The sequence below is a fragment of the Gopherus evgoodei genome, chromosome 8 (genome assembly GCF_007399415.2).
Source record: "Gopherus evgoodei ecotype Sinaloan lineage chromosome 8, rGopEvg1_v1.p, whole genome shotgun sequence".
Lineage (NCBI taxonomy): Eukaryota > Metazoa > Chordata > Testudines > Testudinidae > Gopherus > Gopherus evgoodei.
The window spans coordinates 57,054,039-57,073,559 of NC_044329.1; the positions used below are offsets into that span (position 1 = coordinate 57,054,039).

The window sequence follows — 19,521 nt, forward strand, 5'->3', positions numbered from 1 at the left end:
ATAAGGAAGGATTTATTTTATTTTTGCTAGTTTTTATATAGAAAGATTATTTATCCTACAATTAAAGAAGTGGCCAATAAAATTAGATAGAGGTTTAAAATATGACTAGATATGGAATAATTAAAAATAATAGTCATTGAATGTCCATCTGCCACACTGAATACGGATGGTCAGATTCACCATTGCTTAAACTCATATATCATTATACCCATGGCAAAGTGGAGCTTGAATGCTACCATTTGGCTTTACACTGACTTTGCATTTGTTTGGCCTAGTGTGTATCATTAAACAAGGCCCTGGGCACTAGTGAATCAGACCACATGTCTTTACAATATCTTCCCATTAAAACAATTTGAAACCTTAAAGTGCAGTTCTGGGCAAGACCCCTGCAGCTGTGGTGTTTGCCATGGAATTCACCTCTGGCTGCAGAATTGTGCTCTGCAAACTCAGTTCTTACCTTTTAGGTTGTGGGGATGATGTTGAACACATAACTTATACTACAGCCTATGTCAGCATAACTTATGTCACTCGTGGGTGTGTCTAAACCTATCCCCCGAGAGACATAAGTTACACTGTCATAAGTGCCCGTATGCACTGAGCTAGCTTCTCCAGGCAACACAGCTTCTGCCGTTCACAGAGATGGTTTTATTATGCTGATGGGAGAACTTTCTCTTGTCCGTATAGACTGTCTTCACCAGACATGCTCCAGCTGCATCAATAAAGCTGCGCCGCTGCAGCGCTGTACATGTAGACATGCCCTTAATGTAAAGTGACGTAGGAGCACTTTTCTGACTTTATAGGCAGCCTGAAACAATAGTTCTGAGAGGTGTGATCTGCTCCACTTGTCTCAGACAGGCCTGTGGGGATTCCACAATTATATGGCCATGGCATATGGCATTTCTCCAAGATGCCACAGAATCTGTATTTCTGCCAGGGAATTCACCATTCTGCAGCTGCCTGGCACTTAACATACCATTTTTTGTCTCCCTGCCATTCTGGGACCTCCCTTCAGCTGAAGGGGGAGCTAACTGGATTACAGTGCAAATTCCCTGCATTGCATGGGCAGCAAGGGGTCTTGGAGCCTGAGCTGAAGTCCAGCTTGCAGCCTGAGAGTGGGCGAAGCCTGAAGTGTAAGCTGGCAAGCCGGGCTACCTAAAGAATAGAGCAGTAGCTGAGATTCAGAAGCCAGGGTGGTGAATTGATACTGGTGCCTGTGATGTTGCGCTCCATATGATTTTATGAAAATATGCTAATGAGCGTGAATATAATGTAACTGGAATATGCTTCATGCAAAAGGTCTCTTGTAAGATATCATTACAAAGAGATCACTGAGTGTGATCATCCTATTTGTATAAATCGATCATTCTTGTATCTGAAACTAGAAATATGAAATATACCACTGAGGTCCTATTGTAATTATGCAAAGTGTGGGCCATTAATTGTGGTCTGGAATCTTGATGGCTCCCATAAACTAGGACAATTGGTTGTAAATGGCTCTGTTTACTTGCAAGCCTTCCTGTGAGTCAGGCCAGGAAGAATGAAGGCTTGGGGTCTCACAGGACATGTGACCATGTCACCTGGTACTGGAATCTATCTTCAACCTGGTGTTTTTCCTTTTAGAAGGAGGGGTGGGGACCCAGAGAGACAAAAGATTCCTGCCTTGTGCCGAAGCTATATAAGGGGGTGGAACAAAACAAAGGAGGGTCCAGTCATGAAAAATCCTCTAATTACCAATTGAGCTGGAGCTGACAAGGATTGTACAAGGAGAAAGGATTGGGCCCACACTAGGCAGTAGTCCAGTCTGTGAAAGAAGCTTATTGGAACATCTCTGAGGGTGAGATTTTATCTGTAATCAGTTTCTTAATGTATTAGGGTTAGACTTGCGTGTTTTGTTTTATTCTGCTTGGTAACTTACTTTGTTCTGTCTGTTATTACTTGGAAGCACTTAAATCCTACTTTTTATACTTAATAAAATCACTTTTGCTTATTAACTCAGAGAAAGTGATTAATCCCTGGGGGAGCAAACAGCTGTGCATATCTCTCTATCAGTGTTATAGAGGGCAGGCAATTTATGAGTTTACCCTGTATAAGCTTTATACAGACTAAATCAGATTCATTTGGGGTTTGGATCCCATTGGGAATTGGGTATCTGGGTGCTGGAGACAGGAGCACTTCTTAAGCTGTTTTCAGTTAAGTCTGCAGCTTTGGGACATACGGTTCAGATCCTGGGTCTGTGCTGGAGCAGACTGGTTTGTTTGGCTCAATAAGACATGGTTCTGGAGGCCCAAACTGGCAGGGAAAATGGGCTCAGAGGTAGTCTCAGCACATCAGGTGACAGTCCCTAGGGGTTTCTGTGATCAAACCCGTCACACTGCCTACAAGCTCTTCTTTTCCCTGGCGCGTATGAGCAGAAGGTGATTCTGTGCTGATTCTGACTTCAACGGGGCTCCTGCACTGGGAGCTCCTGAAGTGGGGACAGAGCTAATTGCAGGATTGTGACCAGAAGCAAGAGAAGTGACTGGCTAGATTGTAGGATCCAGTAGTTCCTCTGTGGCTTCCACAGCAAATGTGTTTTGTTTGAAGCTGATTTTGCTATGGGACAGGACTGGAAGCTCTTTACACCATTTAGGAAGCCAGAGGACAGGGGATGGCCTAACCTGAAGATAAAAGGGTTACAGAGGTCACTAAGGGCCTACAGAATCTTTCTTATGGGGGATGATGCTTGAGACATAAAGTCCCCAGCTTGACTCTGAGCTTCCCAAGGTATATTTGTAAGGTATGCAGTTAGAAAACAAATGACTGGCAGATTTGATCTGGGATCAATGAGCAGATGATACATATGGACTTCTGCAGTGCCATTTTCAGAGTAGCATTGCACTTTCACCAGCTGGTACCATGTGGAGTGTGGAATTCTGCAGAGCAGCAATACTTAACGCATCATAAAGGAACGACTCCCTCTAGAATGGTCTGGCTTGGCAGTGACAGCAAAGCTCTCAAGGACAGGGGAAAACATGAACAAGACTGGTGAGTTACCTGCAACACACCCTTTTTGGAAGCCTTAACAAGTAATTAATGAGGGAAAGAGGGTTTAGAGCAGAGGTGGGCAAACTTTTTGGCCCGAGGGTCACATCAGGGTTGTGCAACTGTATGGAGGGCTGAGTAGGGAAGGCTGTGCCTCCCCAAACAGCCTGGCCCCTGCCTCCTATCTGCCCCCTCAGAACCCCCAACACATCTACTCTCCTGCTCCCTGTCCCCTGACTGCCCCCTCCTGGGACCCCAAGCCCCTATCAACCCCTCTGCTCCCTGTCCCTGACTGCCCTCCGGACCCCTATCCACATCCCTGCCCCGACAGGACCCCAGGGACTCCTACTCCTAACCCTCCCTGTTCCCATCCCTGACCACTACCCCCCAGAACCTCCAATCCATCCAACCGCCCCCTCCTCCCTGACTGCCCCTCAGGACTCCCCGCTCCCTTACCCAACCCCCCCCCGTTCCCCACCCCCTTACCAGCAGCAGGAGCTCACAGCCACGGACACCCAGCCAGAGCCAGCTGCGCTCCCCACTCTGCCCAGTGGGAGCGGTGGGCCAGGTGTGGCCGCACGTCAGTGGCCCACTCTGTCCAGCTGGGCAGGGCAGGATGCTCCCGGGGCTGGCTGGATGTGGCCCGCGGGCTGTAGTTTGCCCATGTCTGGTTTGGAGTAGCACAGGCCAGGGACTCAGGAAATCTAAATTCCATTCCTGCCTTTGTCACAGATTTCTTGTGTGATCTTGGTCACTTAAGTGTAAGCTTTCAGAAGTATCCATTAATTTGGAGTGCACGTTTTCTACGTGCCCCTCTTGCCTCTATCCCTCACTTCCATATCTGTGAAACAGGGATAATAATACCTCACAGGGATATTGGGAGACTCCGTTCATTAATAATGTTCATATAGTACCTTTCAATCCTTGGATGGATGGAGCTTCTGAAGTTACTCACTGTCACTATAACCTGAGTCACTTTTGTCTCTCTTGTCCATTGACCTGTGTTGGTTTCTAGGAATTTATTAGCATGCTCTACAGAAAAGCAGTTAAAGATACCGATTCACAGAACCAGTTCCTCAGCTGGTGTAAGCTGGAATAGCTTCGGGGGGGGGAGGGTCAAAGGAGTGATTCCTATTCACACCAGACAGAGCTCTGGCACATGATGTTTTAGTCTTAAAATCTGTTTTGGGATTGGTCCTCTCCTGCAGTCAGCCACAGCGTCTCTTCTTTATTTTGTACTGCACTGACTCATCGATTTCAGAGTACTAATGCTATTCGTGCATGAGCTAGGCACTTTAATTGTTTAGAGAGGTGCCCTTTGACCTTTCAGAACCTGGGATCCCACACTGGGACAAACTCTGGCTACATAAAACTTCCTTCAGGATATGTCTTCACTGCTGAGTTTACTCAGGTCTGAGCAGCCAGGAATGGGCACCCCAGTTAGCCATGCCCACCTGCAAGTGTCCACGCTCTGGAACCACACTCAACTCATTCTCATGCAGCCACTGTCATGTTTTGGGGTGCAATCCAGACCAGTAAGGGGTTATGTCAGTGCCTGCCCTGTAACCCTGGATAGCTTAAATGCTCTGCTGCTGTGATTCACAGCCTGGACACCAACAGCCACCAGACAAGAATGCAATAGCCTGAGTGTCTGTGTGCGGTGCAGCCCTGGGTCAGTGCTTCTGACCGCAACAGCCTGCCTACAACACAACATCCCACCCAGGGTTGGTTACTCCTGGCAAGATGACCCCAATGCACTTCCAGTCCTGAATTTGTACAAAACCATCTACCCTGAAAGGTCAAGCCCTCTTCTCGACCACAAGAGAAATAATAAAGTTCATTTGCTCCTTCAGAGAGACAATACTCTGCAGTTTACCATGTTAACTGGAGTTAATAGTCACTTAAATTCAACACAGCACTGGGCTGATTTAGATTAAAATAAACAACTTTATTAGCACCGTGAAGAAGGGACCCTGTGAGTCAAGTGGGACTGCCCCTGTTGGCCCAGTGCCAGGTTGGTAACCCTGTCACACAGTTGTCAGGACTCCCTGTGGGATCAGATGATTGCAACAAGGCAGACACAGGACCCCTGGCGGGGTCAAGCAAGCAATCAACCTGCAGCCCCTGGGCAGGGCAGAACAAGCAGTCTGCAGCCCCTGGGCAGGGCAGAGCAAACAGTGTATGGCCCCTGAGCTTCCTGGTTGAGGCAGGCAATAGCAATTGGGGGTTCTGACGCTATGGGCAGGGCAGAACATACAGTCAGCTTGTAGCCCCTGGGTGGGGCAGAGAACAAACAAGTAGCCACATCTAGTGGAAAGTGGGGAGGGGTAAGAGAACCCAGGCCCATCCTGCTCCACCGGGTTCCAACCAAGGGCCCTATGAAGTTGGGAAATACCCTGCTAAGGGTTTAAGCATCAGCTTCTACTACATTCCCTGGGTCACTTCCTACCGTGAGGTGCAGCTCAGACTTCTCCCTAGCTGGCAGTGGCTCAGTGTCCCCATAAATCTCTGTGGTTGTCTGGTTGTTTGCAACATAGTCTGCGTCCACAGTTTTTGCCTCGTGGAGTCTCAGATGTCTCTGCAAGAGCTTGCAATACACGTCCTTCCTCCTCAGCCAGCCCAGACTGAACTGGGCTGTCTCCTTTTATCTGGCCCTTCCACCTAGAGCACGTGTAGCAGGTGTGAAGGGGCATGGCCTTCTGGGTCCACGGTGATTGGTCCCACTCCATTGGCCCAGTGCAGGGTTGGTAAACCTCATCAGAAAACAGGACATAGGTTAAGTGAAGCCAAGCAAAAGAAATAAAGGTAGAGATGGTTACAAGCAAACAAAAGTGAAAACGTGCATCTAGAAGTCTAAAACTCAACCTTGCAAGGCACAGACTTTGTTTAAGATGGTTTTGCTCACCAATTGCTCTTAGTTTAGCATGGCTGACTGTTTCTCTGTTAGGACCCTTTCATAGAAGTACGAGGTACTGGTTTCTCTTGTCTTAGGGGAAAGCTAAGATGGAGTCTCTCTATTCCTTATATTCCCAAAGAATTGTTTTTATTCTCAAAGTTAAAGAGGCCTCCTGGGGATTTGGTCTCTCTGGTGTGTAGAAGCCATGTTAATTCTGTGTGTCTTGGGTTCAGGCTCAAGACAACCCAAGCTGGTTTGCTTTATATCTTTGTTAATGACTAAAGGAGGTAACCCTCATTTCTTTGTCTAGGATGGATTTGCTTATCTAGGCTGTCTTCTTACACATCTTCTAGTAACATTATACAGAGGGAACTCATAACTTCACATATTAGATTAATACACGCATTTTACAATTATATTAATGACCATTGTGCTAGAACATAAGACTGGCTATACTGGGTCAGACCAATGGCCCATCTGGCCTAGTATCCTGTCCTCCAACAGTAGCTGATGCCAGATGCTTCAGAGGGAATGAAGCGATCATCCCTGTCACATCCAGTTCCAGATTCTGGCAGTCAGAGGTTTAGGGACACCAAGAACATGGAGTTATATGCCTGATCTTCTTGGCAAATAACCACTGATAGACCTACCCTCCATGAATTTATCTTATCTTTTTAACCTAGTTATACTTTTAGCCTTCACATCATCCCCAGGCAACAACTTTCACAGGTTAACTTGCATTGTGTGAAGTAGTACTTCCTTGTTTGTTTAAGCTTATTGTCTATTAATTTCATTGCATGACCTCTGGTACTGGTATTATGTGACGGGGTAAATAACATTTCCTTATTCACTTTCTCCATACCATTCATAATTTTATACATCTCTACAGACCTGCTCTTAGTTTTCAAATATCACCTTAACAAGGCATATTTTGTACAAACATCTTTGCAGTAATGTATGAACATGGGGTGCTTAGAGTCACAGCTGTGTCTACACTGACACTGCAGTAACCCAGGTCAGGCACGATGATAATTTTGGGGCATATCCCAGGATTCTAAGCACCTCTCTAACTTGACCTGCTGTAGGAATTGTTCCACATTGTACTGTGAGAGAACTTGTTTACCCTTCCCAAGCCTCTCTGTGGAAGTGTTCTCAGAGTTTTCAGTGTTACAGGAACCCAATCTATTAAACGGTCTCCTCCTTTTGTGTTCCTTAAACTGGGTTTAAGAAGGAATTATTTAAGAACAGTTTTAAACAATTGTCTTTCCTAGTATGAGAACTACCAGGGATTGAACTAGGAACTTCCAGAGCAAAAGGTGTGAGTTGCAGCTTGCGGGTCAGCTTGCAAATTGGAGCTATAACATATCCATATCTCCTGTAATTAGCACAGACAGGGCCCTATAGCACTCCCAGTGGGCTACCCTAGCATTTTAAAATTCATTTTTTGGTTCAGTTTCGCTCCCTCTCTGTTACAAAAGCTGGGTAACTGTTTTTCTTCTCCCACCTTAGCAACAATAGCCTCCACGGAGCTGGTGGTTCTGCTGGAAGATGAAGTCTTTGTAGATTTTTTCAACACATTCCTGAATCTCCCAGTAAGTTTCCATCTTACAGTTTAACTCATTCTCTTTCTGGATTCTACTCCCTGCCACCCACCCACACCCCTGGTGAGTCTGCAGGTCTTAGGGAACCCTGTGAATTTCAGGCCAGTACTTCTCTGGTAGCTATCCCTACACCTGCTCCATGAGCATGCATCTTTGGATGTAATTTTGTCAGCAGTTGCAAGCTAAGTCCAGGAGAGGGGGTGTTAGATAGGCAGAAAGTAGTTATCCAAGCAGGACTTTGGGCAGCACAGAGGGAACACCACCTTATTTTTGCACGTCGTACCTGTGTCGCGCTGTATGGAGTGGCTCACAACAGGGATTGCTGACCTCAGGGCAGACTGTCAAAAACAGGGCAGATGCCCCAAAACCAGTGGTGTGTTCTACAAGTAGATTTCACCAAGCCAGTAATAAATGTGAACTCCTGGATCACTATAACAGACTTACCATGGAGTCACAGATAGTCTCCTTAGACTCTCCAGTCTATCCTGCCACTCAAACAAGTTGGACTTAATGATAAATGGTCACAAAAATCACAAACAGTCCCAAGAGACCAGTCACTTACCCCAGATCAATCTGTTTTAGATCTCACACCAAAGATAACGCCTGTAGCCAATCCTGTAATAAACTAACTTCAAGGTTGATTAACAAGGAAAAAAACAAAACAAGCAAGTTATTTAAGGATTAAAGCAAGCAAAAATATACTCACTAATGAGTTGCAGTCTAAATCCTAAAGATGACAGAGATGTGGTAGTTTGTCAATTCAAGACGTCTTGCAGGGTGGAACCAAGGAATGACCCCTTGGGCTCTCTGCCTCAGTTTGGAGTCTCTGGCCCAGTGAGAATTCAAATAGGAAGGAAATGACAAGTTTCCTGTGACTTTGTTTTTTTATTTCCTTCATTCAGCCTCCAAGTCCCTAGGACGGGCATTGCGCGTAGCATTTCCCAGGTGCACTAGGGCCATTCACCAATCCTTTGTATTGTGATATTCCTTGATGGCTCATCTGATTTTTATAGTCCTTCTGGACAAGCAGTGGAAGGTGAGGGAGAAACACTCTTTTCATATGAGCTCACAAGTTTAGAGCAAACATTTTCAAAGCCATAAAGCAAAGCTTTCCTATTTCCTTACAGCATAGAATACAGCCATTACAAATGCAATTAATGCATGCAGCGACTTACAAACATCCTGCAGAGTCTAAACACTACATACATACTTATAAATGGAGGGGGACAGGGATAGCTCAGTGGTTTGAGCATGGGCTTGCTAAACCCACAGTTGTGAACTCAGCCCTCAAGGGGACCACTTAGGGATCTAGAGCAAAACTGAGTACTTGGTCCTGCTAGTGAAGGCAGGGGGCTGGACTCAATGACCTTCCCTTCCAGTTCTAGCAGATAGGTATATCTTCTATTATTATTAAAACTAATACCTATTCTGAACAACACTAACACATAAGTGAATTGGTCTGGTCTCCAGCTATGTTTGTTGGCTCTTGTGGGAATTAGGAATCCCTTCTGCCTTTCCAACTTCTCCAGAGCTTGCTCCTAAAATGGCTACTTTTGGGCCTAATAGGACAGAGCTCATGGAAGAGAAGGAATGAGCTTGTGAGTTAAGCCTCAGAAAGGCTGGGTTCAATCCCAGCTCTACCACACACTCCCTGGGTGACCTTAAGTGCCAGTAAGTCTAGGGCCAGTGCAAGGATACTTTGCACCCTAGGTGAAACTTGCACCCCCTAGACCATCAATTATAAACTTTCAAAAATAAATACTGCATAATATGGCATTGTTCATTAGAATTAATACACATTCATTTTGAAAATGTATTAATTTCATTATTTAGTCTACATATTTAATGAAAATAAATGAATAACCTGACATGGTGTGGGGCTGGCTGGCTTCGGGCAGGGGGGTGCGGCAGGTGTTGGCTGGAGACAAGGGGGTGCAGGGCTGGCTGGAGGCAGGGGAGGGGGTCTGGTAGGGGTTGGCTGGAGACAGGGGGTGCGAGGCTGGCTGCGGGCAGGGCATGGGGTGCAGCAGGGGTTGGCTGGAGACAGGGATCCAGGGCTGGAGGCAGGGCAGTAGAGAGTGTGCAGCAGAGGCTGGCTGGAGACAGGGGGTGCAGGGATGGCTGCAGGCAGGGCACTGGGGTGCGGCAGGGCTTAGCTGGAGATGGGGGTGTGGGGCTGGCTGCATGCAGGGCAGGGGGTATGGGGTTGGCTGGAGACAGGGGGTGCAGCAGAGGCTGGCTGCGGGCAGGGCGGGGGGTGAAGCAGAGGTTGGCTGGAGACAGGGGCTGTGGGGCTGGCTGGAGGCAGGGCAGGGGGTGTGGGGCAGGGGCTGGCTAGAGACAGGGGGTGCCTCAGGGGCTGGCTGTGGACAGCAGGTGTGGGGATGGCTGGAGACAGGGCAGGGGTGTGTGGCAAGGGTTGGCTGGAGATAGGGGGTGCGGGGCTGGCTGCGGGCAGGCGGGGGGTGTGGCAGGCATTGGCTGGAGACAGGGGTGTGGGTCTGGCTGGAGGCAGGGCAGGGGGCGTGGGGCAGGGGCTGGCTGGAGACAGGGGGTGCAGCAGGGGCTGGCTGCAGGCAGGGGGTGTGGGGATGGCTGGAGACAGGGCAGGGGTGTGTGGCAAGGGTTGGCTAGAGATACAGGTGCAGGGCTGACTGCGGGCAGGGCAGGGGGTGTGGGGCAGGGGCTGGCTGGAGACAGGGCAGGGGATGTGGGGCTGGCTGGCTGCGGGCAGGGGGTGCAGCGGAGGCTGGTTGTGGGCAGGGTGACGGGTACCAGGGCTGTCTCTAGATATTCTGGGGCCCTACACAGCCCACCCCCCACACGGGGGAGCGTGGTGCCCCCAGCCTCTGCAGGAAGGGTAATTGGGGGGTGCCCTATACTTCCTTGGGGGGAGCAGGCCTCTAGGGGGGGTGGATCTGGCTTTGAGGGCAGGGGGAACCACCCCCCAGCACTCCCCGGCAGTGTGGCTGAGGCCGCATCTTTGCACTTTCCCCCACCAGTGAATGCAGGCACGACCCTGGGGGCGGGGTGGGGCTGAGCAGGGGCGGGGCCCTGGAGAAAAGCCAGAGCAGCAGGGAGTAGCGGCGGCCGGAGAGGGAATGACATCACTTCCCAGCTAGCCGGAGCTGATCAAAGCCGCTGTGCCGGGTGAGCATCCTAGACATTTTGCGCACTACTTTTTGGCGCTCTCAAATTTTGGCTCCCTAGGCAGCTGCCTAGTTTGCCTAATGGTTGCACCGGCCCTGGGTAAGTCATTTAATCTGTGAAGTGGGAGCAATCCAGAGGTGAAAGTAAGCCGGTATGGTCCAGTGCAGCCTACCAGCAAGAGCCAGTACGGTGTGCCAGACCAGACCAGCTTTCCCAGGCTAGCACTTTAAAGGGCCCGGAGCTCCCTGCAGTGGCTGGAGCCCTGGGCCTTTTAAATCACCTGCTGAGCCCCGGTGCTCCAGCAGCCAGGCTCAGGTGGCAAGTTAAAGGGCTCAGGGCTCCTGCATTGCAAGGAGCCTGGGCCCTTTAAAACACCACCTGAGCCTGACTGCTGGAGCCCTGGGGTAGCAGTGGCTGGGCTCCGTCGGCGATTTAAAGGGCCTGGAGCTCCGCTGAGGTAGCAGCGGCCAGAGCCCCGGGCCCTTTAAATCACCCCTTAGCCCCAGGGCTCCCATCCGCCTCTGCAACTGGTAGCTGGGGGTGATTTAAAGGTGCCGAGGCTCCCAGCCACAGCCGGAGCTGTGAGTTGAGACCAGGCCCCTGCTCAGGACTCTGGCACAATCATTCCTTTCTCCCACTCTTTGTCTGTTTAGACTAAGCCCTGTAGGGGAGAGGCTTCCCTTTACTCACTGAACATACAACAGTAATACACTAGGGTACCTAGGCCCTGCTGTAATCCAAATACATCCCAGACTGAGAACCGTGACTATAGGGAGCGGTAGGGTCACTTAGTTTTAAACAGTTTGTTCATTTATTACTAATAATTGTATCGGAGGAGTGTCTCTGCTTACCAGGAAAGGTTGGAAGAACTCTGCATGACTTGGAAGAATAAGTGGTGGTGATTGTCTATGGGAAAGATGGGTTTTCCAGGAGGAGTTATGTCTCCACTAATCAGCCCTTCCCCCACACCCCAATCTCTCTCACTTCTGTCCTATTCTTTCTTCACAGGTCTTTGGCCAGACACCCATTTACATGGCCAACATTTGCCAGTGGTTCCTGTGGCCAGAGTTACCGTGTTACCTGGTGAGGCAGTAACCTTCTTAGCATGCAGTGGAGGGCTGACACCTTCTCCACTGAAAGGGAGAGGGGTGGGGAGGGAGGGACAACAAGAGTGGGCTGAACAAGTAGGGTTTAAGATTCCCAAGGGTGACTCTCCTTCCCTCTTGTCCCCTCCTCATGTTTATTCCGTTAATAGATTTATTTTAACATGGGGAATCATGTTCTTTATGTACCCTGGGTACAATCAGGAGCACAAGTGATCAGGGCCCTGATCCTGGGGAAGTTCTGTAGAGCTTGATCCAAATTCCATTGAAGTCAATGGAAAGACTCCCTTTGGATCAAGCCCCATGTGCAGAAGTTTTGTTAAATTCGATAGAACAGTGTGGAGCAGAACGTTCCATCCTTAAACAGGATAGGGCTGTCTTTGCAAAACCAGGAGCCTTCACTCTAAGCCACCTCTTGCAGGGTCTCTCCTCTCCACTGCTACAAGCAGGATTCACCTGTGTTTTGACACTATTGATCCCTGCTGTTCTTACTGGGGAGCCTGCTTCCCCAGTGCTCCAGCTGCATCATCACCACCTCTTCCTTCCATTGGCTTCATGGACAGGAAGCAAATCCTTGTCTCCCTAGGTGTAACCCCATTGGGATCAATGGGGTTTAAGTCCCCCCAAACATTCATTACCCTGAAAAGGTCATGAAAAACAAGTCCTAGCAGGCGTTGAGCCCTGGGAGTCTTACAGGCCCCTAGCCCTAATGGGTTCTCATTTGATGAAGTCAATGGAGTTACACCAGGAATAGATCATTCCTCACAATCTAATCAGTCTTTGTGGGGGGGAATACAGGTGCCAAAGTACAAAGGCTTATTGACCTGGATGGAAAAGTACCGGCTGCCGCACTTCTGTAAAACCAACTTGTGTTTTCATTACATTCTCTGTCAGGAGCTTCTCAGTTTCATTAGATCCAAGGAGGCAGGTAGGCAAAGGTGACCTTAAGCACAAACATTTGAATGTAGGGCAGGATTTCACACATCAGCAGTGCTGTACCCTGGCTCCGTTCAGTTAAGGCGCTCACCTCCGTTGCATGCTGACTGAGGTTTGAAGAGTGGGAGACGCACTCTGGGCTAGGTCATTGTGCTTATAAAATGGTTGCATTTTTTGTAAATGTTTCATTTGTGTAGGGGGAAAATACTTGTAAACTGTGGGAAAGGGCTCAAAAGGGGCATTGTTTATTGTAGCAACTTATGTTGGAACCCAGTGACTTCTCAGTCTTGGGCTCTTTAATCAAGACTGGATGTCTTTCTAAAAGAGGCTCTGGCTCAACCAGACATGGCGGGTGGGATGCAGAAATCACTGGGTGAAATTCTATGGCCTGCGTTATGCAGGAAGTCAAACACCCAAGGATTCTATTCTGCCTCAGTGATTCCAGGTCAAATGTGCTCAGTTCACACATAAAAAGATCGTATTCCTTTAACTTTTCAAGCTCCCCTCTATAAGCAGATATTGGAGAGAGAGAGAATTTGCTGGTAGTTCCTCTAGGAGTCACTCAGCTACTATGGGCATGAGCAGTGGTGCAATCCTGATTTTTTATGTGCAGGTACTCCACCTCCACCAGCGTGGCCCCACACCTACAATGCATGCGAGGTCACACTGTGCTGAGGAGACTATTTTGGTCTATAAACTGTGGTTACACAAAGGGGACTCTGACACTATGAGCATGCAGAAGGGATGCAGAAAATTATACCCTGAAACTTGGAGTAGTAAAAGCAAATATCAGAAGAGCGCAGACCAAAGTAAAGGGACTTGCTGTAGCTGGTTTTTCTGTTCCTGTCCACCTTTCCCCATCTCCATAAGTTACATTCTTTTTGCACGCCCACAACTGAGTGTTAAATTGCTGCCAGTTGCCCTACTTCATCACTTACACCTTTTTTGGCATTTAAAACCATTTACCACTTGTACCCAAGTTTAACTTGCACACTCCCATTAAAGCCACCAGCCAGTCAATTTCACCCTAAAATCTTGATGGGAATTGCACCCAGAGGTGGACTGTCCCCTAATGCCTGAGATGCTGAAATCCTGTTTTATAAATGTCCTGAGATGACCGGGTTTTTTTCCTCATCTGAAGGAGCAGCAACCATTTAAAAATGATATCCTGTGAATGATCCTAGATAGAAACCAGTGTTATATGCCACTGGGAGTCCCACTGTTCCAGTGATGTATAGTAGGTTTGGTGGGTCAGGCGATAACCCACCAATAAGCCTAAATCAGGGCTATTTGCTTGTCTGCTGTGTCTTGTGCTTATAAAATAGTGTCCTGGCCTGTGACTCAGCCAGTCTGTGTCATAGTTACACCAGGTCTGAATCTGGGCCATAGTGTTTACCCCAAAACATGAGGACAACAGCCCATTTACCAGGGAAATGCAAAGCTGTTGAAAGTGAAGACAAATGGGAGAAGGGCAGATGGGATGCTCTTGGTGTATCATGGGGCACAAACACATAGGGCCAGATTCATCTGTTGTAACTCCAGGGAAGTTAATATTTAATGCAGTCATTGGGTGTAGAAAGGTCACCCACCAGCCAGTACATGTCTAATGACTGGGCATAGTGTAGCAGCCTCTTGGACTCTGGTGGCCCTTGTTGGTGGCCACTCGGAGCCTGTAGTGGTTTGCCCATTCTCATAACTAAGCCCTCCAGCCACATGGTTTGTCATCCTACCCCTTCTGGGGTAATAGAGACCCTAACAAACAAACAGTACAATGACCTTATGCCACGTCTTCAGCCCCATACTGGAATCACTAGTACTTGTTCCCTTGCATCAGGCAGGCTTTCATATCCCCTTCCTTGGAGGCAGGGAGGGGAAGCCAGGGCCTCCCTCTCCTCTGGGTTCCAACCCAGGGACCCTGTACTAAGCAGGTAAGATGCGCTTCCCTAGACCACTTCCTACCTTCATTGACCTCCAGGCCCCTCTCAGAGGAGCTCGTTCCAGCATTTTGTCCTTGGCGGCTCTGGCTCCTTGCACGGCTTCCTCCCAGTCTGCAGCTGGTGCAGTCCTCCACAGGTTCCTGGGCAGCAATCACTCGCTGTCTGAGCTCCAGCCTTTTAGCCCAATTGTTGCTAATCACATAATTCCCTGCAGGTGGGGAAGTAGCTGCTCTGCCTATTAATCCCTGGATGGCTATAGCAGCGCAAGGTCCAGACATCCTGGATAAACTTGAGTTACACCCTGGATTAATTTGGTCCATGTGGGTCAACAAAAGCTCAGAGTCATAATGTCATTATCAGAAGAGCTGCAAAGATAGCTGAGCCATGTTCATCTTGTATTATAAAGTCAACAGGAGCAAAGTTCACACCAGTTTGAGCTTTCCTCTGCATCTCAGGCTTCTTCTTGCAACCTAGGTTTAATGTTAGACACCAGGAAGATTTGAGGGGAAGCCCCAGTTGAGATAAAAAATGGAAATGGGAGGGGGAGGGTTAACTCAGGGAAGTGGATGTCAGGGTCTGGAGGGCATGTGTGTGGTTTTACATGTCCATACATTCATGTATTGGGTATCACTAGTGGGAATTCCAGCTCAGCATTTGCAACTGGCTCTTATTTATTCCAGCTGGCAACTAGGTTTTGGAACAGCCAAGGTCCATTGGCCTGCTGTCTCCTGGCACTGCTGGTCCTCCAGCAGAAACTAACAGAGATCAATTGAAGGATTCTAGAGGGGTCTACTGAAATTTCCATAGGGATGTGTTTGCACATGCACATGCTCGAGTACATTCTGATGTGATGTCTTTCACTTTCTCTTGCAGCAGAGATGCTGAAATGGAAGAGTGCAGATCAATGGCTGCTCGAAAAGTGCATTAGCGGTAGCAGGGGAATGTGGCGCTTTCGTTCTTTCATCCAAGGAATGGCAGGTGACCACAGAGAGCTTCCTTCATACTGCCCCTTACTTCCCTATGTATCCATAAGTTTGTGCAGAGTGGCAATCCCTGCATCTGGACATTGGGATATGTAACTTTAAACCATGTATAGAACTTTAGAATAGCACCTGCCTGTCTCATCAGCAATGCTTTCAGGGAATGTCTCTCCTACTCACTCTCCCCACTTTCTCATTTTTTCCCTGCCCTTAACCATTGCGCTGTCTGACCCACAGGGGAAGAGCTGACAAAATTCTGGCTTGCTGCAGAAAGGCTCTTGGAGATTGATGAGTCAGATATTGCCCAGCGAGATCTCTACCTGTCTCTGCTCCAAGTGCTGAGGGCCACTTATTTGCAGGAGGGCTCCACAGTGGTCACCCTCTGCAGCATGAGCATTGGTAAGGAGAATTTGAGGCTGGGAATCTGAACTTCCAGGAGCAGCAAGACTTCAGTGCATCTGTGCACTTTCTGGTTATGTTCAGCACCCCAAGCCTGGCTTGAGGATCTGGGGATAGAAACATGGGGTTGTATTTACCACTAGGGGGTTGATGAACATGGAGTCAGTTCAGACAGCTCCACCTTGCAGAATGGACATCAGTATCACTTGGTCAGAGATCTCATAGTTCCAGAGAGAACAGCACTCAATGAACAATGTGACCAAATCATGGACGGCTGGTATCATAGGCTAGGGGAGGCTAAGCATCCCCAAACAGCCAGGTGTGGCCCTGCCCATGCTCCACCCTGAGGCCCCCTCCCCATCCCACTCTTCCCTCATGACCTTGCCCACACTGCTCCTTTTCCCACTCTTGCTCAGCCTCTCCCCCAAAGCCAGCAGGCACTGGGGCTAGGATAGGCGCGCTGGTGGGTTGGGACTCAGAGCAGCTGGGACAGGTGGGCCAGCATCCCAGGATTCGGGCTGGCCAGGGCAGCAGGGGCTGGCCGGCCTGCAGTAGGGTGACCAGATGTCCAGATTTTATAGGGACAGTCACGATTTTTGGGTCTTTTTCATATACAGGCTCCTATTACCCTCTACCCCATCCTGATTTTTCACATTTGCTGTCTGGTCACTCTAGCCTGCAGCCTTGGTCTTGAAGCAGCTGGGGCAGGTTGGCTGGCGGCCTGGACCGGCTGGTGGGCCAGAACTCAGAGAGGGCTGGGGTGTGGGCTCCTCTGACCATGGGGGGGGGTTGGGTGGGACAGAAGGGGGAGGGCCAGGCACTAGCCTCCCCAAACAGGGGGCTCATGCACCCCTCATGGACCAAATCCCTCTTTCACCCCAGAGAGGGCCATCTCTCCACCTGCTCAGGCTTGAGGAGCAGTGGTGGAGACTAGAAATGACAGGAGATGGAAACGAAATCCATTCTCTTACCCAAGGGAGGGGAGTTGTTCCAGAGCAGAGCTGAAGTAAAGTGGTGAGGCAGAGAGGGCAAACACAGGAGTAAGAAAAACTGGAGACTGACTGCTCCTGGCATCTTTTTGAGAGAGCTAGCCCACCTCAGCGGGGGTGAAGGCTTGTGCGGCCCATCATCAAACTGGTACAGTAGTCAAGCTAATCTAAGAAGTTAACTCACAGAAAGCCCTGGTGAAGTTATGACCCTGCCACTGCGCCCTTAGTGGATGAAGGTGTACGTGGAGCAGCCGAAGTCTGATGAACCAAGCAGAGTGCTGAAAGGCAGTCAGTTTGCATTCTGTTGCTGACTCTGCCACTGAGTCACTGCATGACCTAGGCCAAGTCACTTAACTGCTAGTCCCTGTGCCTGCATTACCCTATCTGGAGAAGAGGGCAGTAAATGCACCTCTACCTTCTTGTATAAAGTGCTTTGTGTTCTGTGGATTACAAAACACTCTACAATGCAAGGTATTATTGTTGCTATTATTTCCCCTTGCGTTAAACCATTGTCCTGTGGCTGGAAGCAGTGAGCTATTTTGCTTGCTGACTGCCAAGCTGTATCCTGGGATTGTGCATGTATACAAAAATGGCCACAGCGCATGTGTTGCTTTGTCATGGAACAGATAAACCACAATCAAAAATCCGCGTTTTAAAAAGTCATTAAAATTAGACTCATCCTTGCAGTAGCTTTGTGTACATGCCGCTTGCAATGAGAAATAATGGAAGGGGGAGCAGTGTGCAGTCTGTAGAACTCTTCTCTCCCTTACCGTATTTACTCCACTTCTCAAGAACCTACTATTGTAGGGTCTGATCCAAAGCCTAGTGAGTCAGTGGAAAGACTGCCATTGACTGCAGTGGGATCTGGATTAAACCCTTACTCTTTACAATTCTCCATGCCCTTTTCAGAGTCTCTGTTGAAGATCTCAGGCTGGCACCCTCAGCACATCAGCACCAGGAGGGAGCTCCTGAGCGAGATGCAGAAAGTAGCCCTGTTTAAGATCCAAAGTTATTGGCTCCCTAACTTCTTCATTCATTGCAAGCTGAACATGGAGAAGGAGGATGCCTGCCAGCCTCTAATGTGGGAATACCAAAAGCGTTTATTACAGGTGTGCTCCAAGGCGAAGGCAATATCTCCAGCACTCACAATGAGTATCAGGAACAGCCGGGCTACGTCAGAGCCGTACTCCAGTAAAAAAGCCAAGGAGCAGATCTGGGATCTTGTAACTTGTGGACAACAACCTAAAGAAACAGAGAAACATGGGAGACATGGGCTGCAGCCCGAGGGGCAGCCAAGCTCAGACTGGAGTGCAACTAGTCTGACAGACATGAAGCAACCACCTCCTAAAGAGGATGCCCTGGGAAAGACTTCTGTGTGGGCACAACATCCAGAAAGGGGTGTTAAAGATATGGAAAAGGCCACTTCTTTCAAAACACCCAGCCCTAATGCCCAGTTGCCTCTTCAACTGGAGGAGATTGGCAAAAGGAGAAGCCTCTCTGATTTACGTACTTGTACACCCATTGCCCAGCTGCCTTCACTGCTAGCCCTGAAAAAGATCATCAAATCCTCTTCTTCTTTGGATTTCCTTCCTTGGGCATTTAATGCCGACAGCTGTGCTGGCCGCCCCTTCAGGAAGTTCTTGAAGAGCAAGAACTATGCTGTGGAGACTCATCTTTTGGATCTGTGGCACGATCTGGAGGATTTTCTGCGCATGGTGCTGAGCTCTAGCAAAGGAGGCAGCTTCCTCCTGCGCCATTTGATGGGTGAGAGAATATGTGAGATCTATTTAACAGAAAGCAACCACCAGCACCTTCCCCTGAAGCTGAACACTCTCAGGAACCTGCAAGATCTTCTGCCTTCTGGAGAGGTCATTCCTTGGATATTAAAAGCACAGGAAGAGATTTGCAAGGTAGGAAACGCTGGCCATGATGCTAATGCCAGGAAGTGTGATTGACATTCTCTGTGTTGGGTGCTGCTGTGCATGAATAGAAGTCATTTGTAACATTGCAAAACTGAGTACTTTGGTGCCTGATGATCCCTTTACAATGTGCATGGGACACGTTCAAATACAGTGCCTGGAGCTTCTGATTTCTAAGGTCCCATTGTAGGAAATCAAACTCTGAAGCAGACACTCCAGGAGGGATTATTCCCAGACACGAAAGGCTAAACTTTCAAAGTTTAGCACCTATGTTTTGCTCACAAAACTTGCATACCCAGCTCTCGTGTCTGATTTACACCTACAGAAACAGAAACTGGGGCATGCAAAATGGGTACTTAGATGAGCAGCTACCCATTTGCAAGCACAAATGTGGATTTTGTAAAAGCAGCTTAGAGTCTACTTAATAAGGATGGTTCCAAGGTAAGGCAGAGAAAGGAAAGTGGAGGTTCAAGAGCACGCCATGCTGCATATTGTCTGGTCAGGAATCAGAATTCCCCAAGGATGCAGCAGATGTTACTCTCTGTTTGGTAGAGTTAAAAATGACCTTCCATGTGGTCTGATTCCAAGAC

General features: G+C 48.7%; 1 protein-coding gene across 1 annotated transcript in view; it reads left to right on the forward strand.

The window, feature by feature from the left end:
* Window positions 1-2,962: 2,962 nt before the first annotated feature.
* The window catches only part of RGSL1 (regulator of G protein signaling like 1), a 40,069-nt gene continuing 23,510 nt past the window's right edge, over window positions 2,963-19,521 (forward strand). The window contains 8 exon segments of the mRNA XM_030572655.1: window positions 2,963-3,009; window positions 7,410-7,509; window positions 11,677-11,751; window positions 12,570-12,699; window positions 15,518-15,675; window positions 15,677-15,724; window positions 15,861-16,023; window positions 17,922-18,922. Coding sequence (XP_030428515.1) covers window positions 2,963-3,009; window positions 7,410-7,509; window positions 11,677-11,751; window positions 12,570-12,699; window positions 15,518-15,675; window positions 15,677-15,724; window positions 15,861-16,023; window positions 17,922-18,922 — 1,722 coding nt within the window.